Genomic DNA, 24927 nt, shown 5'->3' with positions numbered 1-24927 from the left:
TATCAGTGGTGTAGTAACTACATTATCAGTGGTTTAGTGACTACATTATCAGTGGTGTAGTAACTACATTATCAGTGGTGTAGTAACTACATTATCAGTGGCGTAGTGACTACATTATCAGTGGCGTAGTAACTACATTATCAGTGGTGTAGTAACTACATTATCAGTGGTGTAGTGACTACATTATCAGTGGCGTAGTAACTACATTATCAGTGGCGTAGTAACTACATTATCAGTGGCGTAGTAACTACATTATCAGTGGCGTAGTAACTACATTACACTATGTAACACATTTTTGTTCCTGGGTACAAAGTATTATTTTTTATTGCTTCAGCCTAAAAAGTATAGATAATCGCTATTATTCCCCACAAACTTTGCTTTTGTGACCAGGACTTTGTGAACGAAAGACACAAATGCACAACACGTTTTCTCATTGAAAATAGGTAAATTTCAAAATATCACTGTCCTGATAATTGTTTTTTTACCCTTTTATCTGGCGCCTTTTGGCGTCATCTGGTCCAACACCATGTGAGACTAGGCTCTAAGAAAAGCTGTCTCGGGTGTGGACAAATCAATTTCAAGGACAGTGCATATCATTATCAGAGTTGTGTTTTTTGTTTGCATTCCGACCGCAGGTATTGCGGTCTATGCAAACATGACTCCTTGTAAAAAAGGTGTCAGTTTTGTTGCCAGATAAAAGGGTAAAAAACCAATGATTATATTTTGCTACTGGCAAAGGAGGTTCCAATGGTGTAAATCACTGTCCTGGTCACTCAAGCAAAGTTTGTGGGGAGTAATAGCCACTTTCTGTACTTTTGAGACGTAAACAATTAGGAAATAACACTTACTACCCAGGAACAAAAACATGTTTTTTGTTAGTGTTATCAGTGGTGTAGTAAGTACATTATTACTCACACCACTCCATTGATTGTGTGATGGTTGTGTGATATTTGTGTGTGTGATGGCTGTGTGTGATGGTTGTGTGATGATGGCTGTGTGGGTTGGTGGGGGGGCTGGTCGGGGGGCTGGTGGGGGGGTTGGTGGGGGATTGGTGGGGGGGGTTGGTGGGGGATTGGTGGGGCGGTTGGTGGGGGGGTTGGTGGGGGATTGGTGGGGGGGGTTGGTGGGGCGGTTGGTGGGGGGGTTGGTGGGGGATTGGTGGGGGGGTTGGTGGGGGGGCTGGTGGGGGGGTTGGTGGGGGGGGTTGGTGGGGGGGGTTGGTGGGGCGGTTGGTGGGGGCGGTTGGTGGGGGGGGGGCTGGTGGGGCGGTTGGTGGGGCGGTTGGTGGGGGGGGGTTGGTGGGGGGGGGGTTGGTGGGGCGGTTGGTGGGGGGGTTGGTGGGGCGGTTGGTGGGGGCGGTTGGTGGGGGGGGGGTTGGTGGGGCGGTTGGTGGGGGGGTTGGTGGGGGGGTTGGTGGGGCGGTTGGTGGGGGCGGTTGGTGGGGGGGGGTTGGTGGGGTGGTTGGTGGAGGGGGGGGGTTGGTGGTCGACCGAGTTGCCCGCTTCGAGAGAACTCCATCAAGCGGTGTCGTCAGCTCGTGGCGAGGAGCGGGAATGGGCAGCGCGCCCAGCGTCGCGGCAACCACAGCGCCACCGCTCCCCACCCCCCCCACGGCCCCCCCCCCCATCGCTCCACGGCCCCCCCCCCCCCCATCGCCCCACCGCCCCCCCCCATCGCCCCTCCACCCCCCATCGCCCCGCCCCCCCACGGCCCCCACCGCCTCCCCACCCCCACCGCCCCACCCCCCATCGCTCCCCCCCCATCGCCCCACCCCCACCGCCACCCCCCACGGCCCCCACCCCCCATCGCCCCACCCCTATCGCTCCCCCCCATCGCTCCACCCCCCACGGCCCCCACCCCCCATCGCTCCCCCCCCACCCCCCATCGCCCCCCCCCCACCCCCCATCGCCCCACCCCCCACGGCCCCCACCCCCCATCGCCCCACCCCCACCCCTCACGGCCCCCACCCCCCATCGCCCCACCCCTATCGCTCCCCCCCATCGCTCCACCCCCCACGGCCCCCACCCCCCCATCGCTCCCCCCCCATCGCCCCACCCCCACCGCCACCCCCCACGGCCCCCACCCCCCATCGCTCCCCCCCCCACCCCCCATCGCCCCCCCCCCACCCCCCATCGCCCCACCCCCACCCCCCACGGCCCCCACCCCCCATCGCCCCCACCCCTATCGCTCCCCCCCATCGCTCCACCCCCACCCCCCATCGCTCCCCCCCCATCGCTCCCCCCCCATCGCTCCACCCCCACCCCCCACGGCCCCCACCCCCCATCGCCCCACCCCTATCGCTCCCCCCCATCGCTCCACCCCCACCCCCCATCGCCCCACCCCTATCGCTCCCCCCCCATCGCTCCACCCCCACCCCCCACGGCCCCCACCCCCCATCCCGGCGGCCTGGGCGCGACACGAGAGCCTCTCCGGCATCGCTGCCTCGTCTCACGTCTCACGCCGCCGACGTCGTCTCCTCGTCGTTGTTCTCCCTCTCGCCTCCTCCTCCTCCTCATCATCCCTCTCCTCCTCAAGGCCTGCTCCCTCCTCATCCCTCCCCCCCTCCTCCTCCTCTCCCCCTCACGGTCTCCTCCTCCTCCTCTCTTCTCATCCCCTCCTCTCCACCTCACGGCCTGTGCCTCCTCCCCTCCTCCTCTCCTCCCTCTCGCCTCTTTCCCTCTCCTCCCTCCCCTCCTCCTCACGGCCTCCTCCTCGCCTCCCTCTCGCCTCCTCATCATCCCTCCTCCTCCTCCCGCGCTTCTGTGCCACCTCCCGGTGCTTATTCCTCCTCCATCACCACTAACACCACCATCGCCTGTTGTTGGGTTTTGTCTGCCGCGAGCTCGTGTCTCTGTCTGTCTGTCTCTGTGTTTGTGTGTCTCTGTGTTTGTGTGTCTCTGTGTTTGTGTGTCTCTGTGTGTCTGTCTCTCTGTGTCTGTCTCTCTGTGTTTGTGTGTCTCTGTGTCTCTCTCGTGTGTCTGTCTCTGTGTGTGTCTGTGTCTCTCTCTGTCTCTCTGTGTCTGTCTCTGTCTGTGTGTCTCTCTCTGTGTCTCTGTGTGTGTCTCTGTCTGTCTCTGTGTCTCTGTGTGTGTCTCCATCCATGGCGAGGTTCGCGCCCGCTTGAACACCCCCCCCCCATCACTCTCCCGGTCTCCTCCTCCTCCAACTCTCTCTCTCTAGGCCATTGTCGCGTCCTGACGGCCATCACCACCACCACCACTCTCGTGTATTTCACGTTTCCCTACCATTGCTAACAACAACAACCAACAACAACAACAACCACCAACAACAACAACAACCACCATCAAGCACCACGGCCTGCGACTCACCATCACCTCCACCGCGCTCCGGGTCTGTTGTTCTCAACCCGCACCACCACCAACAACAACCACTACCAACCACAACCACCAACAACAACCACCAACAACAACAACCACCAACAACAACAACAACCACCAACAACAACAACAACCACAACAACCACCACTACCAACCACAACAATAACAACCACCACTACCAACCACCAACAATAACAACCACCACTACCAACCACAATAACCACCACTACCAACCACAACAACCACCAACAACAACAACCACCAACAATAACAACCACCACTACCAATCAACAACAACAACCACCACTACCAACCACAACAACAACCACCACTACCAACCACAATAACAACCATCACTACCAACCACAACAACAACCACCACTACCAACAACCACCACAACCACTACCAACCAACAACAACCACCACTACCAACCAACAACAACCACTACTACCACAACCACCACTACCACCACCACCAAACACCAAGGCTTGCGACTGACCGCCACGCGCTCCGGGTCTGTTGTTCTCAACACGCACACCACCAACAACAACCACCACCACCACCAACAACAACCACCACCACTACCAACCACTACCAACCACAACCACCACTACCAACAACATTCACCACCAAACAACAACAAACACCACGGCTTGCGACTGACCGCGCTCCGTGTCTTCTGTTGTTCTCAACCCGCACCACCAACAACAACAACCACCACCACTACCACAACAACCAACACCAACAACCAACAACAACAACTCTCTGGGTCTGTTGTTCTCAACCCGCGCAGCAGCAGCAGCAGCAGCCACCAACCAGCACAACACAAATCTGTTGCGGTAATTTTCGTTCGCCGATACCGACATTGAGTTTGTGTGTGAGCCTGTTAATTGTTGTTTTATTGTTCGCGTTATCGCTGTTAATGTTTGTTGTTTTAGTGTTTGCGTTGAAGCTGTTAACGTTTGCTAAGTGTGGGGGTTTTTGTTTTGTTTTTTGCGTGTTCTGAGGGGATTTTATTACCGCCTCTGTTGTGACATTTTTATTGGCGGGAAGAAGGGGGATAATGGATGGATCGGCCTGGAGGGGAAGGAAGGAAAGAGGAAGGGAAGGAATGAAGAAGGGATGGAGCGGGGAGGTGAAGGAATGAAGAAGGGAAGGAATGAATAAGGGATGGGAAGGAATGAAGAGATGGAGTGGTGAGGTGAAGGAAGAAAGGGAAGGAATGAAGAAGGGATGAGGGTAATGGATGGAGCGGTGAGGTGAAGGAAGAAAGGGAAGGAATGAAGGGGAAGGAGGGAAAGGAAGGAAGGGGAAGGAATGAAGAAGGGATGGAGCGAGGAGGTGAAGGAAGAAAGGGAAGGAATGAAGAAGGGATGAGGGTAATGGATGGAGCGGTGAGGTGAAGGAAGAAAGGGAAGGAATGAAGGGGAAGGAGGGAAAGGAAGGGGAAGGAATGAAGGGATGGAGCGAGGTGAAGGAAGAAGGGGAAGGAATGAAGAAGGGATGGAGCGGTGAAGGAAGAAGGGGAAGGGATGGAGCGAGATGAAGGAAGAAGGAAGGAATGAAGAAGGGATGGAGCGGTGAAGGAAGAAGGAATGAAGGGATGGAGCGAGATGAAGGAAGAAGGGGAAGGAATGAAGAAGGGATGGAGCGGTGAGGTGAAGGAAGAAAGGAATGAATAATGGATGGAGCGGGGAGGTGAAGGAAGAAAGGGAAGGAATGAAGAAGGGATGAGGGGGAATGTGGCGATGAAGGAAGCATGATGAGAATCGTTTTCAAAGACGCACGATCTGTTACCGTGAACTATTATCACGAATTGTTATCGTGTTACAATTCTCGCTCTGACCCCCCGCTTATGATTATACGTGTGGTCTCCTTTCCTTTAATTCACGAAGTCCATCATCTCTACAGTTGTGCATTGTAACAGCGACGAAGTTATGACCCATTACCCGAAACGTTGCCTTCATAAAACTTATAAATTATTTTTGTTACTTGTGAATTGGTATCTTATGGGGATCCCATTTTCTTTCCCAATACCGTATCAAAATGATGACACAATAAGGGAATAGGTTTATTTATTTCTAAAATCTATAACCGCTCGACCCGAGATGGTCATCCTTTGATATTTGTGGCATTGTCTTTGTGCTGATAATCCCACTTCGTTGAGCCGTCACTCGTGATGGCAAAGTCGCTTCTAAAAAAGGGCCGTATAGAATCTCAGTGAGCCTTACCTGTTAGAAGAAAAAATAGTTTAGTTTGTTGCCTTGTTAAAGGTATCTATTTGGTGTTTGAATATCTTAACCACCACCTGTTTTATTGCCAGAAAAGGGTAAAAGCCTATTTGTTTTATCATTTCAATTGCTATGTGTTGACTCCTTTGTGCACACAACTGCCATGTGCCAGCCCCACAACCGGACAATTTCTGTACCATATAAATAACACGTGTGATTTGTATGGGGTGAGTGATCTTGTTACCTGCAGCTGGCTTTCCCCTTTGCTTGCTGTCGGCCTTTAGCATCACACCCCCCCACGGGAGGCAAATTACTTGGTTCACCGGTGCATGTTCTCCCCGTGGTCGTGTGGATTTTTCTCCGGATCATCCATCCCTCTGCTATTGTCCCTCCACATTTAGAATCAACGTGCAAATCGATTATTTGGCTGCAATACATTTTCACGCGACAAGCCACTTTGTCCAGCTATCCATTTGTGGCCAGGTCGCCTCTGAAAAAGTGGGCCTTACCTGGTGAAATAAAAAATAATTGAGTTTATATTCTGTTCGTGATGCGTGTGTGTGTGTGTAGTAGTGGGGAGCGGTAGTGTAGCGGTTAATGCGCCATGCTACGAACCTGGTGGCCCGAGTTTGATTCCTGCTCACGGCCAACACCAGTGACGATTATCTGAACCTCACCTGGGCCTCCTTCCCTAGGGCGACTTGCCTCAAAATGAGTAGCTGGTACGGTGTGTAAACATCGCCACGAAGGAGACAAAGGCGGCCGGGCGTGGTGTTGGTCATCTACCCCCTCGTGTGCCGTGCCGCCTTTCGTAGGTGCTACTCGCTAATAGCACTTGTCTGTCTTCTTGGTTCTTTTGTAAAGTGACGTAGAAGGGAAATAATAAAAATAAAACATAATAAAATACAATTCTCACGACGTTTCGGCCACAACGCAAGCAGCCGTCCTCAGGTGAAGAAACAGGTTATTCAGACGCTGTCTTTCCGTCTGAATGACGCTGTCTTTCCGACAGACCTGTTCTTCACCTGAGGACGGCTGCTTGCGTTGTGGCCGAAACGTCGTGAGAATTGTATTTTATTAGGTTTTATTTGTATTATTTTATTATTCCCATTCTATGTGCCTTGACCGAAAGAACCAAGAAGATGAATCCCTGCAGTCACAAAAGCTTTAAATCGAAATTTAGTACTTGTTTGTTCAGGCTATATGGGCGATCTTTTTGTGTAGTAGACACGTAGCCTTTATGCAACCAGCATGTGTACACTTTATAGGACCGCGGTTTTTAGAATGTTGCTTGTTCAAATATATTTTCATTGTTTACAAAGGCTTTTGGCCCTAATCGTATTTGCTATTCATTTGTCATTCCGTTCCAGAATCCGATTTGAAAGGGTCGATGGTAGAGAAACCTTTCCTCAACCAGGTTTGCTCGTTGGCCTACGCATTTTTCTGTTCTATTTCCAAATAATACTCGTGAACAATATTTCTCTCTTCGGCAAGCGGATAACCGGTTGGCGATTATTCAAATCGGGTGTTATTGGCCGTTATTGAATACAGGTAGTCCTCTACTTACGATGGAGATGCGTTACGACGACCCCATCGTAAGTCGAAAATATCGTAAGTCAAAGATGGCCTCGCCTACCCAGGAGTCTTAAAGAATGGTGATAATTTAGCAAAACAGAGCAATTTAGAGTACCGTACTGTATAAACTATATACTGTATGTATTTATTAATTACAATACTCTATTGCACAGTAAAATTTAAAGTAAAAACAAGGTAAATTCTTAGCCTACCTCTATGAACTGCAATTTAATAGAGTTTTTTTCAGGAAACAATCCTATCTGCTATAAAAACTTTTTAAACGTGCATTGAACGTATGTATCGTATCGTGGTAACCCTAAAATGAAATCGCTAAAGCTACGTATCATACATGCAATGAACGTATCGTAACGTATCATATTGTACTGTACTCACCAAGATTCTGTCCGTCGTCTGCACACCTGAACGATGTTAGGTTGTTGAAGGCTACATTAACTTAGTTGCCGGAAGAGGAGGATGGCGATGATGAAGTACAGTATCGTACCTCGTACACTGCTGCGTTTGCCTGCCGCGCGAAATGTAAAATATTTAACAATTTTGTCATATCGCCATCGTAAGATGGAAATATCGTAAGTCGGACCATCGTAACTCGGGGACTACCTGTATAAGAAAGAAAGAAAGAGGCATCGTCTATATACTGCTTATACTGGAGGAATCCGATTAGCTATAAAGATCTTTGTTCACAGATGTCCAGTTAGGGGCACGGGGTCAGAGCGTTACAACAAACAATACAATAGGAGTGCAAAGTATAGAAAAGGTAAACAAATCGCTTAAAATACAAATAAAACGAAACATTTTTTTAAATATCTTACCAGGTAGAGCCCACTGAGCTGTACGAGTCTTTTTTAGAAGTGACCTGGCCACAAATGGCTTATCAAGTGGGCATTTATAGCCGCAAAATTATCTTAACGCATTTTTCTAAATGTGGAGGGAAAAACCGGAGGACCCGGAGAAAAAATGCACCACAACCATGGGGAAAGAGACTTGCAAACTCCAAATATACAGCAAACATCAGTCGGGATCAAACCCCCGACCTCCTGCATACCAGGCGAGGGAAATAACATCACACCACCGTGGAAATATAATAAAACACACCTTTATTACGAACAGAGTCTAGAGTTTCAGGCTCTCATGGGTAAACAAAATTATCTCCGGTGCCCAGAACGTGAAACCCGTTCTTTTCGTGCCCTTTGTGCAGACAATGGACGTGGGGATGTCCAAGTTGGCGTACGGCCCCAAGAGGTCGCACAAGAAGAAGAAAAGATCCGAGGAGAGAGTTCGCTACGAGCCGCACTCAAGCCTGGGCCTCACGTATGACGACATCGGTGCCGGTGCGTTCGCTTCGCACGTTACCCTTGAGCGTAACCCGCTGCTCTTGAAATGCCAAAATCCAACACGGCACCACGTAACGTGGCAGCATCTTATTCGGCGTCTTTACAACTACCGCTCTGCGACCTTGCGCAGTTCAATTGAACTGTTAGCTCGTGTCCGTTGCACCTTTCAACAGCGGTGTTGGTTGTTGGCCCACCTGGCCTTTTGGAGCCTTTGGCCCTGTGCCCCGCACCTGGAATTAGCGCGACAGCTTTATCTGATGATTACAACCAGCTTCGTCAACCAGCGAAACGTCGCGGCAACTCGAATTGTAGTTGTTCCGGTGGGTTTACTCTCCAACACGCAGCCGGGTGTGTGCTGAACTAGTAGCGAATTGGCCTGGTTTTGTTTATGTGACTAAACTATGCTGAATGGCTGTCGGGTGGTGGCGAGTTAAACGACACATTTATATTCACGCGATCGAACCCAACAAAACCTTGATTATGGATCGTATCTATTGCACCTTCAATGGTGTTTGTTGTTGGCCATCTGGCCTTTGGGCCTGTGCACGCACCTCCGATTAGCACGGTTGGCTGCGTACGGTGTGAAAGGAGTTTAACATACAATACACATACATTACACCACGTCATCGTCATCATAATCGCCATAATTCATAGTATCAGTGCAATGATTAATCGATTGTGCAATGAAGTTACGTTCTTCCTTCTGATATTAGGAAGCCACTGGAGCTATGCACTTTTAAATCATCTCAATTGACAAACTCAATCTAGATGTTTCGATTTAAAGCTTTGGTGACTGCAGGGATTCATCTTCTTGGTTCTTTCGGTAAAGTCACGTAGAAGGGAAATAATAAAATAATAAAAATAAAACAATAAAATACAATTCTCACGACGTTTCGGCCACAATGCAAGCAGCTGTCCTCAGGTGAAGAACAGGGCTGTCGGAAAGACAGCCCTGTTCTTCACAGACAGCGTCCATTGGGACGCTGTCTTTCCGACAGCCCTGTTCTTCACCTGAGGACAGCTGCTTGCGTTGTGGACGAAACGTCGTGAGAATTTTATTTTATTATGTTTTATTTTTATTATTTTATTATTTCCCTTCTACGTGACTTTACCGAAAGAACCAAGAAGATCAATCTGGATGATTTAGCTGGTTGTAATCGCCAGCGAAATGTCACGGTACTCGGATTGTAAATGTTGTAGTGGGTTTACTTTCCGGTTAGTGCTGTACTAGTAACTAATTTGCACGTTTTGTTTATGTGACTCAACCTTACTAAGCTTCAGGTGGTGGTGGAGGCGGGTTTACCGATACATATTTACGCTATCTAATAAAAAAAAAACTTTACGGATAATATTTAGCGGGAAATCCCTACTCCTACTTACATATAAAACACTGGATTCCCCGTTTTTTTTCAGAAATGGCCATGAACCAAATGTACATGCAGCAGAACGCCAGCCGTGGACGGCAGCGAGCGGTCGCCGTGATGGAAGAAAGCGATACCTCGGGTGAGGGTCTGTGTGTGTTTACCTGCGTCTGTCTGTCTGTGTGTGGTACTCTGTGTTTGGTAATTTGTGAGGGAGCGGTAGTGTGGTGCGCTACGATCCCGGCAACGCGAGTTCGATTCCCACTCATGGCCAACTCCAGCGACGATGATCTAAATTGGTCATTGACCTCCCCAAGGTTGACTCGGCCTCAAATGAGTACCTGGTGCGGTGTTTAAAAACATTGCCATAGGGGGTGTGGTTCTGGCCACCCCCCATCCCCTTGTGTGCCGTGTCGGCCTTCGTAGGTGCTCGCTAACAGCACTTGCCCCAACAGTCTGTTAAAGCTACACAAGCGGGGGAGCTTTGTATTACGTATTATGGGGGGTCTTTGTCTTTCTGCTCGTTTGTACTTCCCCGTGAGCCCCAGTCATTGCATTGTGTTTTTAATGTTTTTAATTGTTGTAAGAACATGAGCCCGGTACAACATGCCGATGGTATTCTGGCAGAAAACCGCGTGGGTCGGGGGAGCGGCTATCGGAGTGTCAAAGCCACGTTTAGGTTGGGGGTGGAGGGTCGATGCGCCAAACCTGGTGGGGATCTTCCGTCGGTGTGGGGTGGCTAGGAAGATGTCAGTTTAACACGTAGGCTTTCACGACCAATATCATCCATAATGAATTGGCATGTTCTGTTTACGTGACAAACCTTTACTAATCGGCTGTGTCTTGTGGTGGCTCATTTAACGACACATGTACATATTTACCTCGCCTGGTATACAGGAGGACGTCGATTAAACCCCGACCCTGATGATGCCTGCTGCTGTATATTTGGAGATTGCGTCTCTCTCGCTCTCTGTGATTGCGTGGATTTTTCTCCGAGTCCTCTGGTTTTTCCCCTCTACATTTAGAATCAACGGCACACGTTTAGAGTATATACGATGATAAGCCACTTTATTGAGCTATCATTTGTGATGGTTAGGTCACTTTTGTAAAAGAGCTAAACAGCTCAGTGGGCATTACCTGGTAAAATACTAAATTGCTTATATCCGGGGGGGGAGGGAAGAGGATGTCGTGGAAGAGATAACCAACATTCTAAGGGAAGTGCGGGTATAGGGGGTAATTGATACAACATACATGCAGCATTATGGGTGGTGGGTGACAACCTCTCCCCTCGTGATCCCAATCAGTATTCATACATCCTGTCCCCCGCTGTGGGACCCCCTTGGGTCACAGTGTAATGCTTGAGGTATGGCGGGTAATGTTCAGCCAGGTTTTTATCGACGAGGTAACCCACAGACTTTCTGCAATCGTTAAGGGGCATAGGCAGCAGAAGGACATCTGCACATAAAGAGATGACAGGATACGTGGACATTTTCGGTATCCCATGGAAGACAGATCTGCTGCTGCGTGAATTTTCTCTGTTGCGATCATCCCGGACGAGCCCCCAGAATGTCACACGCCGGTTGGTTGACTGGTCCTATGTACAGGAGGGAGTGATCGTCCTCCTTCGTAAAACCGCCCGAGGCCAAATGGCATTTAATATTCGTGAAGACGTGAGCCAACTTGAGGGTGGAATGCAATGGCACGCACACGCATTGCTCCGATTAGCACGGTTGGCTACGTACGGTGCAAAAGAAGTTCAGCATGCACACGCTCACTATACACTACAATACACACTACACTACGATACACTATAATGCCGGAGGATCGCTCCTCTGAACAAAATAATTCCGCGGTTGAGTTTCCATTTGCGAGTTCGCGTTTTAAGTCGATGTACATTTTAAAAATATTTTATGGAAGCTGGTTCGTAAGTGCGGGTGTTCGTAAGTACGGGTGTGCGTAAGTCGAGGACTGCCTGGACACTTCGATAAATTACACTACAAAACACTACACTATGATACACTAGATTACTATACACTATACCACTATACTAAATTTGAAATGAATTTCTTTAGAACTGCTTGTTGTTTAGTTTGTTGTCCTTCCCCTGCACCTCCGATTAGCATGGTTGGCTACGTACGGTGCGAACGAATTTCAACATACATACATACAGACACACAAGTTAAGCAAACAAATCAAATGGTTTCTGTACTTTTCTGCCACTATACGTTATAAGTTGCACAGTCGGTTCTGGATGAGTTTTTAATTTTCCATTTGTGCACCATCAGCTATCCGCATCTTACTGCTGCTGCTTCTGCCGTAGTTTGTGCAGTAGCTGATGCGGTTTAGGGGGTGGGGACCATGAGCAGCTTCGTGGAAGATCAAACCCCAGGGGATCTTCTGCGTCGTCGTCTTTCACAACAAGGCCGTGTTTGTTTGCGAGTTCTCTTAAACTCCATCCAGCTCTCCGAGCTTCGTCGGAGGGGCAGGGAGGTTGTCAAAGGTCAAGCGCGCGGGTTCCAAAAGGGGGGCTCGAGGTAATCGTGTCTCCCCTCAATCCCGAATCCCAGTTTCAGACATGGATGGCAGCTACGATGACAACGACTACGGGGCGCACCCCGAGAGCGTGATGAACTCCCACGGCGGGCGACCCGTGCCTCACGGCTGGGACAAGGAGGAGGAGGAAGAGGATGACGACGATGACGACGACGACGATGACGACGACGACGAAGATGAAGACGAGGAAGACGGGCTGGAAGATGACGTTGATGATGAGGAGGAAGAGGAAGGGGAGGAGGAGGAGGAGGAAGAGGAGAGCAGCAGTGAGGGTGAGTGTTTCGGTCCTCCCACTGCCCCTGTCCCTCCCGGCACGTGCGAGGCAATTCTGCTCGGCGACATTCTGGCGAAGCCGTCGACCGATATTGTGGTGCTTGCCGTCTTCGCTTGGGGGACACGAATACTCGTTGGTTTTTGTCACCACCCTTGTAATCGTCCCTGCCAGTTAATCGCGTACGTGTCAAATGGGTTAATCGTAGCGTGACCGTGTCTGTTGTGGTCTTGAGTGGACTCCCCCGTCCTCGTCCAGAGACGGTTCCGTCAGGCGATTGTCTGCAGTCAGTGGATGGCAACCGTGCTGACAATAGGAGCCATTTTCTTCTGAATTCGGTAACAACAACAAAAACCTCTATACGGTAGAACTCTCAATTATGATGGGGAGCACGGCCGCGGATAATGCAAAATCGCGGATGATCCCAAAAATATAACCATTTTCCGCGGACTTCTATGCCAACATTCACTAATGTAGGTATAAATTACGTTTAAGTTAAGAAAATGTTTATTGTTAATGGGCAAAATAAATGTTTGTAGTAAACAATTGACTGATCGACGATGCGCGTGCTCGGTGATAACTTCCCTGGCTCCCGCCCAGCAGAAGACTCAGCCCACTAAGTGGATGACAGCAGCAGAGCCACAGCCAATCAACATCAATCAAACTCCGCCACCCACCGTCATAGAGATACGGCAACTACTGTGCTGTAGAGGCGATAACGAGGATTTCAGATCAACCGGAGCAACGTATTTGTTCGGTTTAAGCACCGCGTGACTCGCAATAAGCATTTCCAAGAATAATATAAAATTCATTTTATAGAGCGTCATTCATGCGATTGCATCCCACAACGCTGCACATCAATGAGCCGGTCCCTTACGCAGATGATACAAAAACAGAACCCCCACTGCTTGGCAAATCAAAAAACTTAAAGATTAATACGTGAACAAAAACGATGATCGCAGAGAAATTAAATTGAATGAATCTGTTTGGTTTCCCCAGACCACAATCCCAACATTTTGCCGGATTTAGGAGAACCTTCACTTTAGGGGTGGTGGAGTGGCCAAAAAGTTATGAGCCAGTTGGACCGTAACATAAATGGCCATTTTCCAGCGTATGCCTTTAATTCAGATTTGAATAACTTAATTGATTCGATTTGTCGGATGTGTAGCGGGAGAGTGCCCCAGACTGTTGGGGGCTGCGACATGTGAACGCTCGTCCGCCAATCCATTCGCGTAAAACTCTTGGGGTGGACTGCAAACCTCGAGTGAAGCAGAGCGGAGTATGCGAGGTGGGGAATAAACTGAAATGAGAGGGGAAAGATAGGCAGGTGGCTAGCCCATGAACTTAAAAAAAAAAACCCAGCAAGTGCAATCTTGAAAGTGACTTTAGACTGAATGTGTAGCCGGTGGAGGGATTGTAAGATGGGCGTAATGTGATGACGCTTACGGGTATGAGTCAGTACCCCTCCCTGCAGCTGCGTTCTGCACATTCTACACGGTGAGATGAGAGACAAGGGAAGACCGTGTAGCAGAGAATTCCAATCCTGGAGGTAACAAATGCATGAACTATTGTTTCTGCAGCCGTATCGGAGAGGCAGTTACAGGTACGAGAAATGTTACGCAGATGAAAATAAGCAGGAAATGTGAGAAGAAAAGGAGAGGTTAGAGTCGTGAAAGAAGCCAAGATTCCGTGCCTGTTGACTGTTATGAATGTCAGAGTCAAGCAGACATAGTGGATTGGCGATGCCTGGAGGTAAGTGATTATTTCCCCAACTAAGAGAACTTCAGTTTTAGCGTAAATATTTTGAAGAAAATTTGCCGCGAGCCGGTCAGAAACTGCAGTTTAGACAGGAAGACAGAGTGGAATTTGGGTTTATATCACATTGATTGAAACTGATCTAAATCGGTGTATCGTCTGCACAGAAACTTGAGATGAGGTTGGCTAAAGGAAGGTGTAGTGAATAGAAGAGACCTAGAATAGACCCTTGTGAAACACCACAAAGCAGAGGTTTTTGAGAGGAAGAGATGCCGTTTATCACGATATGATGCACCCGGTCAAGAGAATTAAGAAGAAAGCCAAGTTAGAAAGGCGGCATCAGAGCACCCGACGTGGCTGTGGAGGTGCTCGAGAAGAATTGAATGATCGACAGTGTCAAATGCAGAAGATAAATCCAGGAGAACCAGGTGAGAAAGTTCCTGAGTCGGTGGATAAGAGAAGATTGTTAGAAACAAGAAGTAAAGCGGTTTCAGTTGAGTGATCTTTACAAAAACCTGATTAAACCTGATCATAGAAGTTATACTGAAGAAGATGATTATTTCCATGATTTGTTTAACATGTAGGCTTTCGTGACCGTACTCTGATTGTAAATGTTGTTTATTTGCTCTACTGTACTAGTAGCGAATTGCTGTTCTATTTACGTGACGAACCTTACTAATTGGCTGTGTCGGGTGGTGGAGGGTTTAACGACACATTTATATTTACGCACTCTCACCCAAGAAAAGAAGATCGAGTCGAAGAAATAGTTTTGATAGGAGCAAGATTGTTAACTACTTCTGATATTGTTTGATTATGGTGGTTTACAGAAGGTACATCAGGAGTAAGGGAAGTTGGATCTTTATCAAGAATGTGCAAAGAGTAGAGCAGGTGAGATATTTTTGTAGGGCCGATAAGAAAAGGTGGTGATATCAGGAGGAGGAGGATTTGGAAGGCAGACAGAGAAATCAATGTGGTAGTGGTCACTGTAATTCTAGATTTGAAGCTTTCGTGACTGCAAGGATTCATACTCTTAGTTTTTTCGGTAAAGTCACGGAGGTAAAAAATGAAATAAAAATTAATAAAAATAAAATAATAAAAATCACAACGTTTCGGAAGCAACACAATTCTCCGTCATCAGGTGGGACCGTAACAGCCAGATTTGCTGTATTAAGTGAGGCAGGGATTCCAAGATGCAAGTTCTTAAATACAAGTTAAGGGGGGGGAGAGGGGGAGCTTATCAGAATGTGGTAGCCAATGAATGGAACGTATTGGGAGGGGGGGGGGCTAAAAGAGAGCACGAGGTGTAAGTATAGTGGTCACTGTAATTCACAGGGGAGATTGAGGAAACCGTCATTTCAATGTTGTTCGACATTACCAGATCTAAGATATATTGCCTTTTGAACGAGTAGGAGAATAAATAGATTGAGTTAGTCCAAGGGTATGAAGAATTTACATACATGCTGATAAAGGATCATTAGGGTTGTCTATATGGACATTGAAATCGCCAACAATTATTACCGGGAGAGGTGGACATAGTGAAATCCGATATGAAGTCACAATGAGCCTTTGGTGGGTGTTAGACTATACACACGGCTCAAAGATTGGAGCAGCTGGAACGTTTCATATTCACGAATATGAAATATTATTTGACAATCGCAGTAGCGGTAGCGCCACCTACCACCCCGCCCTGCAGGGCCACGCACATTCAAAGAAGTGGTTACCTTGGAGGAATCGATTCAAGAAAATGGGGAAATATCTGATGGCGAATGCCACGTTTCGGCGAACCAGAGAATGCCCGTGGTCCCCTTCTACAGGAAAATCATTAATGATCAACGTTTTTTTAACTTCTTAATGGATCGAATGTTTAATAAGGATAACGTAATAGCAGTTTAACACGTCGGCTTTTGCGACCAATATTGGGTTGGATTGCTGTAAGTATAATTGTGTCGTAACCCTCCACTGCCCGACACAGCCAGTGAGGTGACGTCATCACTGAGGGGTTCAGTGATGACGTCATCTTGCTCTATTTAAGACCGGAATTAGGTGGGCTGCTTCACTATTCTTGCAAATCGCCCGATGATGCTGGATGTAATTGCCAGCGAAACGTTGTACTATTCAAATTGTAAATGTTTCGGATTCACTCTCTAACACACCGGCTGAAGTAGTAACTTATTGTCGCGTTGTTTACGTGACAAACCTTACTGGCTGTGTCAGGTGGTGGAGGGTTACGACACATTTATACTTACAGCGATCTAACCCAAAAAACCTCGATTATGAGGATTAGCCGATGTGGACAGGATTAAATTGAGATTTTGTCCGGAGGAGACTTTTGATTCCTGCGCAGTTGTGGATGAGAGTACCTCTGTAATGAGGTGGGTATATAAGAGTTTAAACCTCGACAGCGGTTTAAACTCTTATATACCCAGAATTAATGGTGGGGTTTATTGCTATGTTGAGCTGGTTCACTCGATGGTTCAATTCTTTGACCCCGACCCGACCCCAAGGCTGTTGGTATGGCCGCCGTCTTAATATTCCCAATATTTGACAAGTGGGCGTGGAAGTCAAAAACTCACAGGGAGTATAACTCATTGCCACAGTTCAGTCAACTCGGCCGTGGAGGGGATGACGACCTGGGACCGGGGTGCACCGTGCCAAAGCCGCAGCAGCAGCGGCTGGGAAGCCAAGCAGCAGTATCGGGTGTAGGTGGCAGGAAATATTGACTCGCGTCAACGGCAGCATGAACGCATAATTTGGAATGAAGGGGAAATCCACGAGTTGATCCGCAAATGGGATAAAGTGCACGCGGATAGTAGAGAGTCTACTGTGTTTCATGAGCTGTGATACACTTGTGAATAGGAGACTGTGGTGCTCCTAAATAAACAATGGACACGAAGCGGTCGCTTGAAAAGCCCACGGCATGCTGCTCCAGAGCCCGCAGGTTGCCGACCCCTGGCCTGGAGACACCATGACATGCCGACTCGTTACCGTACCGTCTACACACAGATACTAAATTGTTGCCGTTCGAGTGGTTTGTCCACGATGAATGGCAAGCTTGAGAAAATCTTGCCACCCGCGTTGCCGAGGGGCGAAGTGTAGACCTTGGCCGCTAAACTGCGATCGTCGGTAAGAGTGTGTAGCTTTTGAGTGGCTGAAACCTACAACGTGGATAACTTCCATCGGTTGCGCGCGTGTGTGTGTGTGCGGCGGTGGTGACGTTGCGAGCAGATGATGAGAGTGATGAGGCGCCACCCACGCCCAGGGCCTACGCGCAGGCATTCGCCGTCGACACGACCCCCAAACGGGAGCAGCCTCCGAGGCAGCAGCCTCCGAGGCAGCAGCCCGTCCGGCAGCAGCCGGTCCGCCAGCAACCCGTCCGCCAGCAGCCCGTCCGCCAGCAGGCGCTGCGGCAACAGCCGGTTCGTCAGCAGCCCGTCCGCCAGCAGCCGCTGCGGCAACAGCGGCAACAACAACAGCAGCAACAGCAGCAGCAACAGCAGCAGCAACAACAGCAGCAGCAACAACAGCAACAGCAGCAGGGGGGGGCGCCCACTCGCGAGAAGCCTCACGTGTGCGGCGACTGCGGCAAGGGCTTCGCTCACATGTCCAGCCTCACGATTCACCGTCGCACCCACACGGGGGAGCGCCCCTACGGCTGCAAGGAGTGCACCAAGGCCTTCTCCACCGTGTCGAGCCTCACGATCCACTTCCGCACGCACACGGGCGAGCGTCCGTACGTGTGCGACGAGTGCGGCAAGAGCTTCTCGCAGGCGAACACGCTGAAGAACCACCAGCGCACGCACACGGGGGAGAAGCCGTTCGTCTGCACGGACTGCGGCAAGTGCTTCACCAACATGTCGGGCCTCAAGACCCACCGGCGCACGCACACGGGCGAGAAGCCCTTCGCCTGCGTCGACTGCGGCAAGTGCTTCTCGCAGGCCAACGGCCTCAAGGACCACCGGCGCACGCACACGGGAGAGCGGCCCTTCGCCTGCCTCGAGTGCGGCAAAGCCTTCTCCAACGTGTCGGCGCAGAAGATGCACATGCGCACGCACACGGGCGAGCGCCCGTACGAGTGCGAGGAGTGCGGCAAGCGCTTCACGCAGCTCTCCAGCCTCAAGGTGCACCTGAACCTGCACGGGGGGGAGCGACCGCTGGCCTGCGAGGAGTGCGAGCGCGGCCCCCTGCGGCATGTGTGCAACCAGTGCGGCTGCGCGTTCGCGCGCGCCCACGACCTCCGCGGCCACAAGAAGACGCACACGGGCGAGAGGCCGCACGCGTGCGGGCAGTGCGGCCGCGGCTTCTCGCGCCTCTCCAGCTACGAGAAGCACCTGAGCGCGCACGCCACTGAGAAGCCGCACGCGTGCGGCGTCTGCGGCCGCGCCTTCGCCCGCAAGATGAACCTCAAGGCCCACCAGCAGCTGCACACGGGCGAGCGGCCGCGCCCGTGCAACGAGTGCGGCAAGCCGTTCGCGCACGCCTGCGGCGCCAAGCGGCGCCGGGCGGCGGGCCGCGGCGGCGACGAGAGGCCGTTTGCGTGCGGGGTGTGCGGCAAGGGCTTCTCGACGCCGCTCTACCTGAAGCTGCACGAGCGCACGCACTCCGGCGGCGGCGCCGGCGATCGGCCGCACCGCTGCGAGGAGTGCGGCAAGGGCTTCGCGTGCCTCTCCAACCTGGAGAAGCACACGTACGCGCGCCCTGGGGAGCGCCACCCGCACGCCTGCGTCGACTGCGGCCGCGGCTTCGCCTGCCTCTCGGAGCTGCGCAAGCACACGGCGGCGCACGCCGACAGCGGTTGGACGCACGCGTGCGACGCCTGCGGCGAGGGCTTCTCCTGCCTCTCCAACCTCAAGAAGCACCGGCTGGCGCGCTCGTGCGTCGTCGGCGATCGCCAGCCGGCGCCACCGCCGCCGGCAGCGCCGGCACCGCCGCCGCACACGTGCGAGGAGTGCGGGGAGACGTTCTCGCACCTGTCGCACCTCAAGAAGCACGCGGGGACGCACGGCGGTGCCGAGAAGCCGCACGCCTGCGGCAGCTGCGGCAAGAGGTTCTCGCAGATCTACCACCTCAAGAGGCACCAGATGAAGCACTGGAGGGAGGCCGGCTACGTGGGTGGCCCGTGAGGCCCCACGGCAGCCGTAGGTCCCGCCGCCCGCCACCGCCCCTCCACGCCTCTCTCAGTTCGCTTTGGGCGTCCGCTCCTCGGAGTTGGCGACGGACGGTGGGGAGGAGCGGCTCGGCGAGGCGATTCGAGGAAAACTCGCGCCGGTGGGGGGGGGGGGGGGTGAAGGAGAGAGCCGACCGAGCCGGCGACCACGTCCGAGATCTTGCGGTTCGAATCTCGGGCTTCCTCCATAAACCCGAGGCGGACGCGCGATTCCGAGCGCACGTGCGGGGGTCAACGGCTCGGGGTTTGTCAAGAGCGTCCGAGTCCGACTTCGCCTGAAGACGGTTGTACAAAGTAAGGGAAGGGGGGGAGAGGGGGTGGTATTACGCTTTTCGAGGGCACCAGCGGCAGGGAACATTTCGGGAGGAAAACGACTTTAGAGTAAGGGGGGGGGGCATTTCGTGCAGAAGACGCGGTCAAGCCCTGGGTGGGTAACGAATTGGCTAAGAGGGTCGGTGCCAGCAGCTTGGTACGTGCGGTGAGTTCTTGTCCCGATCGACGATGGCTTTGCAACGACGACGACAACAACAACAACGCCCTCCTAGAGTAAAATTGTTAATTCTCCACTTAACTCGGCCACAGCCAGCGGGCACTTGCGCCGAGGGGCTTCATTGGCAGAAATTGGCAGGGTGAGCCGCTCGCTCGCTCGCTCGACCGTGCGCCGTGAGAGCAGCGGACGTCTCGTGGGGCCAAGCGGTTGCGCGAGACGGGGGGGACCCTTCCAAGGCACGTTAGCCCGGGGGCCCCCGTGTCTTCAAGTCAACGAGGGTCAATTCCGAGACGATGTTTCTGCCGTAGTTCGATTTTCCGTCGGCGAATCATCACGGAAAATAGGGGCCCCCATCCATTTGGTGAAGGCCGAGCCAGTGGCCAAATTTCAGTTCGCCCGACATCGGTTCGGAGGCGATGCGACTAAATCTCAATTTGCGCGGGTGAAAAACCGGCTTCAGGGTGGTCGGCACGAACCCCCCACCCATGTGGACCATTTGAGTGTTATCTCCGTGTGTATCGCAGTGTTTCCGTGGCAACAACTTTAAACTAAATATAAACAAAAATAATGGACTGGCGAAAAAATTAAAGCGCAGGATCCCACCCCCATCCCTCCTTGGTAGAGTCTTTAGACATAGTTATTATTATACGACTCTTTAGACCTAGTTATTATTATACAATGGCATCTATGCGTCTGGTTGGCGTGGCGACGAGGCTACAGGAAAGCCACGCCTCTGTGGAATCATCGTCCCCACCATCACGGCGTCGAATCGTCATCCCCACCATCATGGCGGCGTGCTTTGCCGGCGGCGCGCAAGATGGCCGGATGACGACGATTGGGCTAGAAGAAAAAAAAATCTACAAATTGAATCTGAAGAGACGCGTGGAGTTCCAAACCCCGTCGGCTGCCTTGCATCTCCCCTTGTCCGTCTACTGTGCTCGATAACGCGGGTCGTTGTCCTCAAGTGACCTCGACTCGAGCGGAACCCAGACTTCCAAACAAGATCGGAGAGCGCCTGAACGTGGGCACGGGTGCCGTAGGCGACGACTTCACGATGGGGAGACGACAAGCAGAATCGGATTTATCCCCATGTCCAGCTAGGGGCACGGGGGTCAGAACGTTATAACAAGAAACGTTGTAAAATAAGAGACGATAAGAGTGCAAAGTATAGGAAAGGTAAACAAACTGCGTAAAAAAAGAACATACAAATAAAACTACGCTATTTTTATCTCACCGGGTGCTGAGCTATATTGGCTTATTTTTTAGAAGCGACCTGGCCACCACAAATGATCGATTAACAAATTGGCTTATCGTCATCGTGTGGAAATTTCTAGCAGTAGCCCAAAAAATTAGCAGGTGCTGCGTGACTTCCCTCGACACCGCGCTCGGGAGCCAAACGTCAGCCTGTTACCTCTTTGAATGGGTCGGCGGTTAGCAGAGGGGATCACGTCAAGGCGGCAGCAGCAGCAGGGTTCTTTACCAGGCAGCCCATAAGCTGGATGTGGTCTGAAAAATCTCTTGTCAGTGGCCCCATTGAGAGATACAATTATAATGGAGGTTTTTTTGGGGGTTCGTGGTAAGGGTTTGATTAGTTACTCGTTGAGCACTGACCGCTTGTGTGTCGGAGAGTAAACCCACAGCACAGCATTTACAATTCGAGTAGCCATGACGTTTCGCCCGTAATTACATCAACAACCAGCCTCATCAGGCGACAGCCAGAATTGTGGACAAAACCTGCTTCCCCTTTCGGTCTTCAAAGAGAAATGCGATCAATGATGACGAGCGAGAGATAAGCGAGGGGGGGAGGGCGCTGCCGACGACCGAGAGATGAAGATCCAGTTGGGTGAAAGCAGGGACGAAGCAAGAGCCGCTTCCGCCTGACTGCGTGACGTCACGTGGCCCGCCGGCACGCGGGCAAGCGTTGTCGCGGGGCCTGCCAGCGAATCAAGCCTGGAAAAGCCTGACCTGGAACCCTGCCCATACGTGCGGACACTTTGCCCGCGTGTCTCGGGGTTTGCCTCCCCCCCCCCCCCCCCGATTCCGCCGTGTTTGTTGACTGCTGTCCCCACAGCCGTACCCATAAAAACTGTCGTCGGCGCGCGTCGAAGCCAACAAGTCTGGCGCTACATCATGGGACCTCCTTTACCAGTACCAATATATTATCATTGTTTTTTGTTTGCATTCTGACCACAAGCATTGTGGTTACTGCAGGCGTGATTCCTTGTAAAAGGTTTCAGTTTGGTGTTTTAACATCTTAACACTTGTTTTGTTGCCAATTTATCGTTTGACATCGGGATACGGGCAAAGGGGCGAGAAAATCCACAGCTGTTCAGTGGCATGCAGAATGCTCATTCCCAACTGGTGCGGTGGCAGATGTCCTATCAAATCCACAGATTAACGCGTTTGGCTCAATGTACACACTCAGACTCCCAGACCCATACAGAGACCCATGGATGCCCACGGAGACCCACAGAGACTCACAGAGACCCACAGATTAGCTTGGTTGGCTACGTACGGCGGTGCGAAAGAAGTTCAACGAACACACTCGGAGACCCCCAGACCCATGGAGACCCATGGAGGTCCACGGAGACCCACAGATTAGCGTGGTTCGCTACGTACGGTGCGAACGAAGTTCAACGTACATACGTGCTATCTGGACTGTGCTCCGCAACTCTCCCATCCAGCTGTGAGAACATCGCTAGCGGACCCGTGGCAGACGGACAGACGGGGGGGACAGCGCTTCCTTCGCTACTGAGAACCTCCCGCTCCCACCCACACGTCATCACCAGGTCAGCCGATTGTCTGCCCGGCTTTGAGCTCCGACTTTACCTACGGACCATGCCTTTGGGTGGCGGGGGGGGGTGGAGATTCGTCACGCTTTGTGTGGCTGTGGTGCTGTGTAGAGGATGCCACCACCGAAGACGAAACAAAGACAAAGTTCCCCCGTGTAGCCTTAACAGACTATGCGGCACACGAGAGAGGTGGGTGGCCAGTACCGCGTCTCCCCAGTGGCGATGTTTATCTCGCACCGGGTACTCATTTGAGGCCGAGTCGACCTAGGGGAGGCCCGGTATCGGACAATTGTCCCCAGTGTTGGCCCCGCCGCCGCTCAAGTTGTCTTGCGAGGAGCTACCGTTTTGGGGCTTTTCGGCACCTGGGGGGGGGGGGGGGCGCTTCTGTGTCGGTGAATGGAGCGCAAAGATGTCACGGCTTGCGGGGCCCCCACCAACCACTCCCTCCTTCGCACCACGGTGACCCCCCCCCCCCCCCCCCGTCTGGGTTGCGACGATGCGGGAAGGCGAGTCGACCCGGATGGCGGCGTCGGTTTCGGTTTTCGCGATCGCTCGGCAGGGGGTGTTTTTTTTTTGCTGCCGTTGCGGTAGAAGTTTTTAGTCGTGTGGCGCCCGGGCACTCGTCTGCCCTGTGTTTCACCGTGGGTTTTGTTTATACGCGTCGTGGTGGGGGGGGGGGTGATTGTGTGCGCGTAGTCTTGAGTGTTGGATATTGGTCGACGCGGAAGTTGTTTAGCAGCGACAAGAAAAGGAAAAAAAACGACGAGTAGGAATCGTAGTGAGTGACAAAGCGCTCGGTGGACTCTTGATTGACGGCATTATCGGGCTGGGGAGACGTTAACTCCCTCGCCTGGTAGGCAGGAGGTCGTGGGTTCGATCCCGACCCTGATGCCTGCCGTATATTTGTGGTGTCTCTCTCCGCGTGGTCGTGTGGATTCCCCCCCCCCCCATCCACATTTAGAATCGACGTCACGTGTTCAAGAGATTTTGGCTGCTGCTTTGAATTCCACGATAAACCACTTCGGGTTGAGCTGCTATCATTTACGATGGCCCAGGTCACCTTCTGAAAAAGAGCTGATAAAATAAAAAAACGGTTTATAGTTAAAATCTGTTCGACGAAGCTAGGTTTAGCCAAGATTGAACATTACTCATGGAGCCGGGTGGCATGGAGGCACACCCAGTGCGTCCCAGCGCTCGATGGGCAGGGGGTTGGCGGATCGTGCGTGCGTGAAGCTGCCCGTTCCTACTGACCCGCAGCGTGGTCAAGAGGTAGCAGTCCTGCAGAGAGCGCGTTCCTGAACCTGGCCAGTGCAGATCTTTTGTTGCTTTTTCTTCTGCATTGTTCTCCCCATACGGCACGGTTAGTTTCATCCGGGCTACTCGGGATTTCTTCCCCGAATGAAGTCGAAAGCCGCCGCTTAGTTTAGCGAAAACACAAGACACGTGGTAAAGGAAATTGGGCAAAACCGTCCCAAATGCAGAACCCGCTAGAGAAAAACTTTCGAGGCTTGGTGTGAGGATTTTCTGTATTGTTTGTGGATAATAATATTAGTATTATAAGGACAAATGAGTTGTAGGATCGCAGGGAGGGGTGGGGATTAAGGAGTCGTAAGGAGTGTGGAGGAGTGGTGAGGAGGGAGTGAGGAGGGAATGAGGAGTGGTGAGAAGGGAGGGAGCTGGGGGGGGGGGGGAGCGGTGAGGGGGGGAGCGAGGGGGGGTAGGAGAGAGTTGAGGGACGGTGCTAGCGAGGACCTTAGCCGAGTTGCGTTGACGAGTTCCTCACTTTGTGAAACGGTGAACCAGCACTCGCGTGCGGTCGACTGAAGCACGGCTAAGCTTAGAGTCCGCTGGACTGTTATACTGTAGTTGTAATCGCGACTTGAATAGTCTTATATATACATGTGCGTGCGCGCCAGCGCGTGTTTAGTGTTCACGGTCTGTTTTCCATTTCCTGGTAAGTCGGTGTATTTTTATTTTAACCGGGCAACAACAACAAAAAAACACGGCCGGATGATAATTGTGGCTTTCACGCGGTGTTGAAA

At 51.7% G+C, this 24927-nt stretch overlaps 1 protein-coding gene across 2 annotated transcripts; it reads left to right on the top strand.

The window, feature by feature from the left end:
* The first annotated feature begins 2687 nt into the window (after positions 1–2687).
* On the top strand, positions 2688–24539 carry LOC144949911 (uncharacterized). Of its 2 annotated transcripts, XM_078879896.1 has the most exons (6): positions 2688–3351; positions 6943–6989; positions 8364–8496; positions 9913–10002; positions 12428–12685; positions 17665–24539. In XM_078879896.1, the coding sequence occupies exons 2-6, from the start codon at positions 6963–6965 to the stop codon at positions 19557–19559; spliced, it is 2403 nt and encodes an 800-aa protein (XP_078736022.1). In that variant the 5' UTR covers positions 2688–3351; positions 6943–6962; the 3' UTR covers positions 19560–24539. The 2 variants fall into 2 exon arrangements, with proteins under 2 accessions (XP_078736022.1, XP_078736023.1); XM_078879897.1 differs by lacking the exon at positions 6943–6989.
* The last annotated feature ends 388 nt before the right edge of the window (positions 24540–24927 follow it).

Source organism: Lampetra fluviatilis, chromosome 55, assembly GCF_964198595.1.
Source record: "Lampetra fluviatilis chromosome 55, kcLamFluv1.1, whole genome shotgun sequence".
Taxonomy (NCBI): Eukaryota; Metazoa; Chordata; class Hyperoartia; order Petromyzontiformes; family Petromyzontidae; genus Lampetra; species Lampetra fluviatilis.
Note: the sequence above shows the minus strand (reverse complement) of the source record. Positions and strands in the feature narration are given on the sequence as shown.

What these genes read in the sequence shown, in the direction of transcription:
- LOC144949911 (XM_078879896.1), top strand. Translation starts at nt 6,963, where the DNA reads ATGGTAGAGAAACCTTTCCTCAACCAG. An exon ending in AGAAACCTTTCCTCAACCAG is followed by an intron (nt 6,990 to 8,363) that starts GTTTGCTCGTTG and finishes CCCTTTGTGCAG; the next exon opens with ACAATGGACGTGGGGATGTC. An exon ending in GGAAGAAAGCGATACCTCGG is followed by an intron (nt 10,003 to 12,427) that starts GTGAGGGTCTGT and finishes CCCGAATCCCAG; the next exon opens with TTTCAGACATGGATGGCAGC.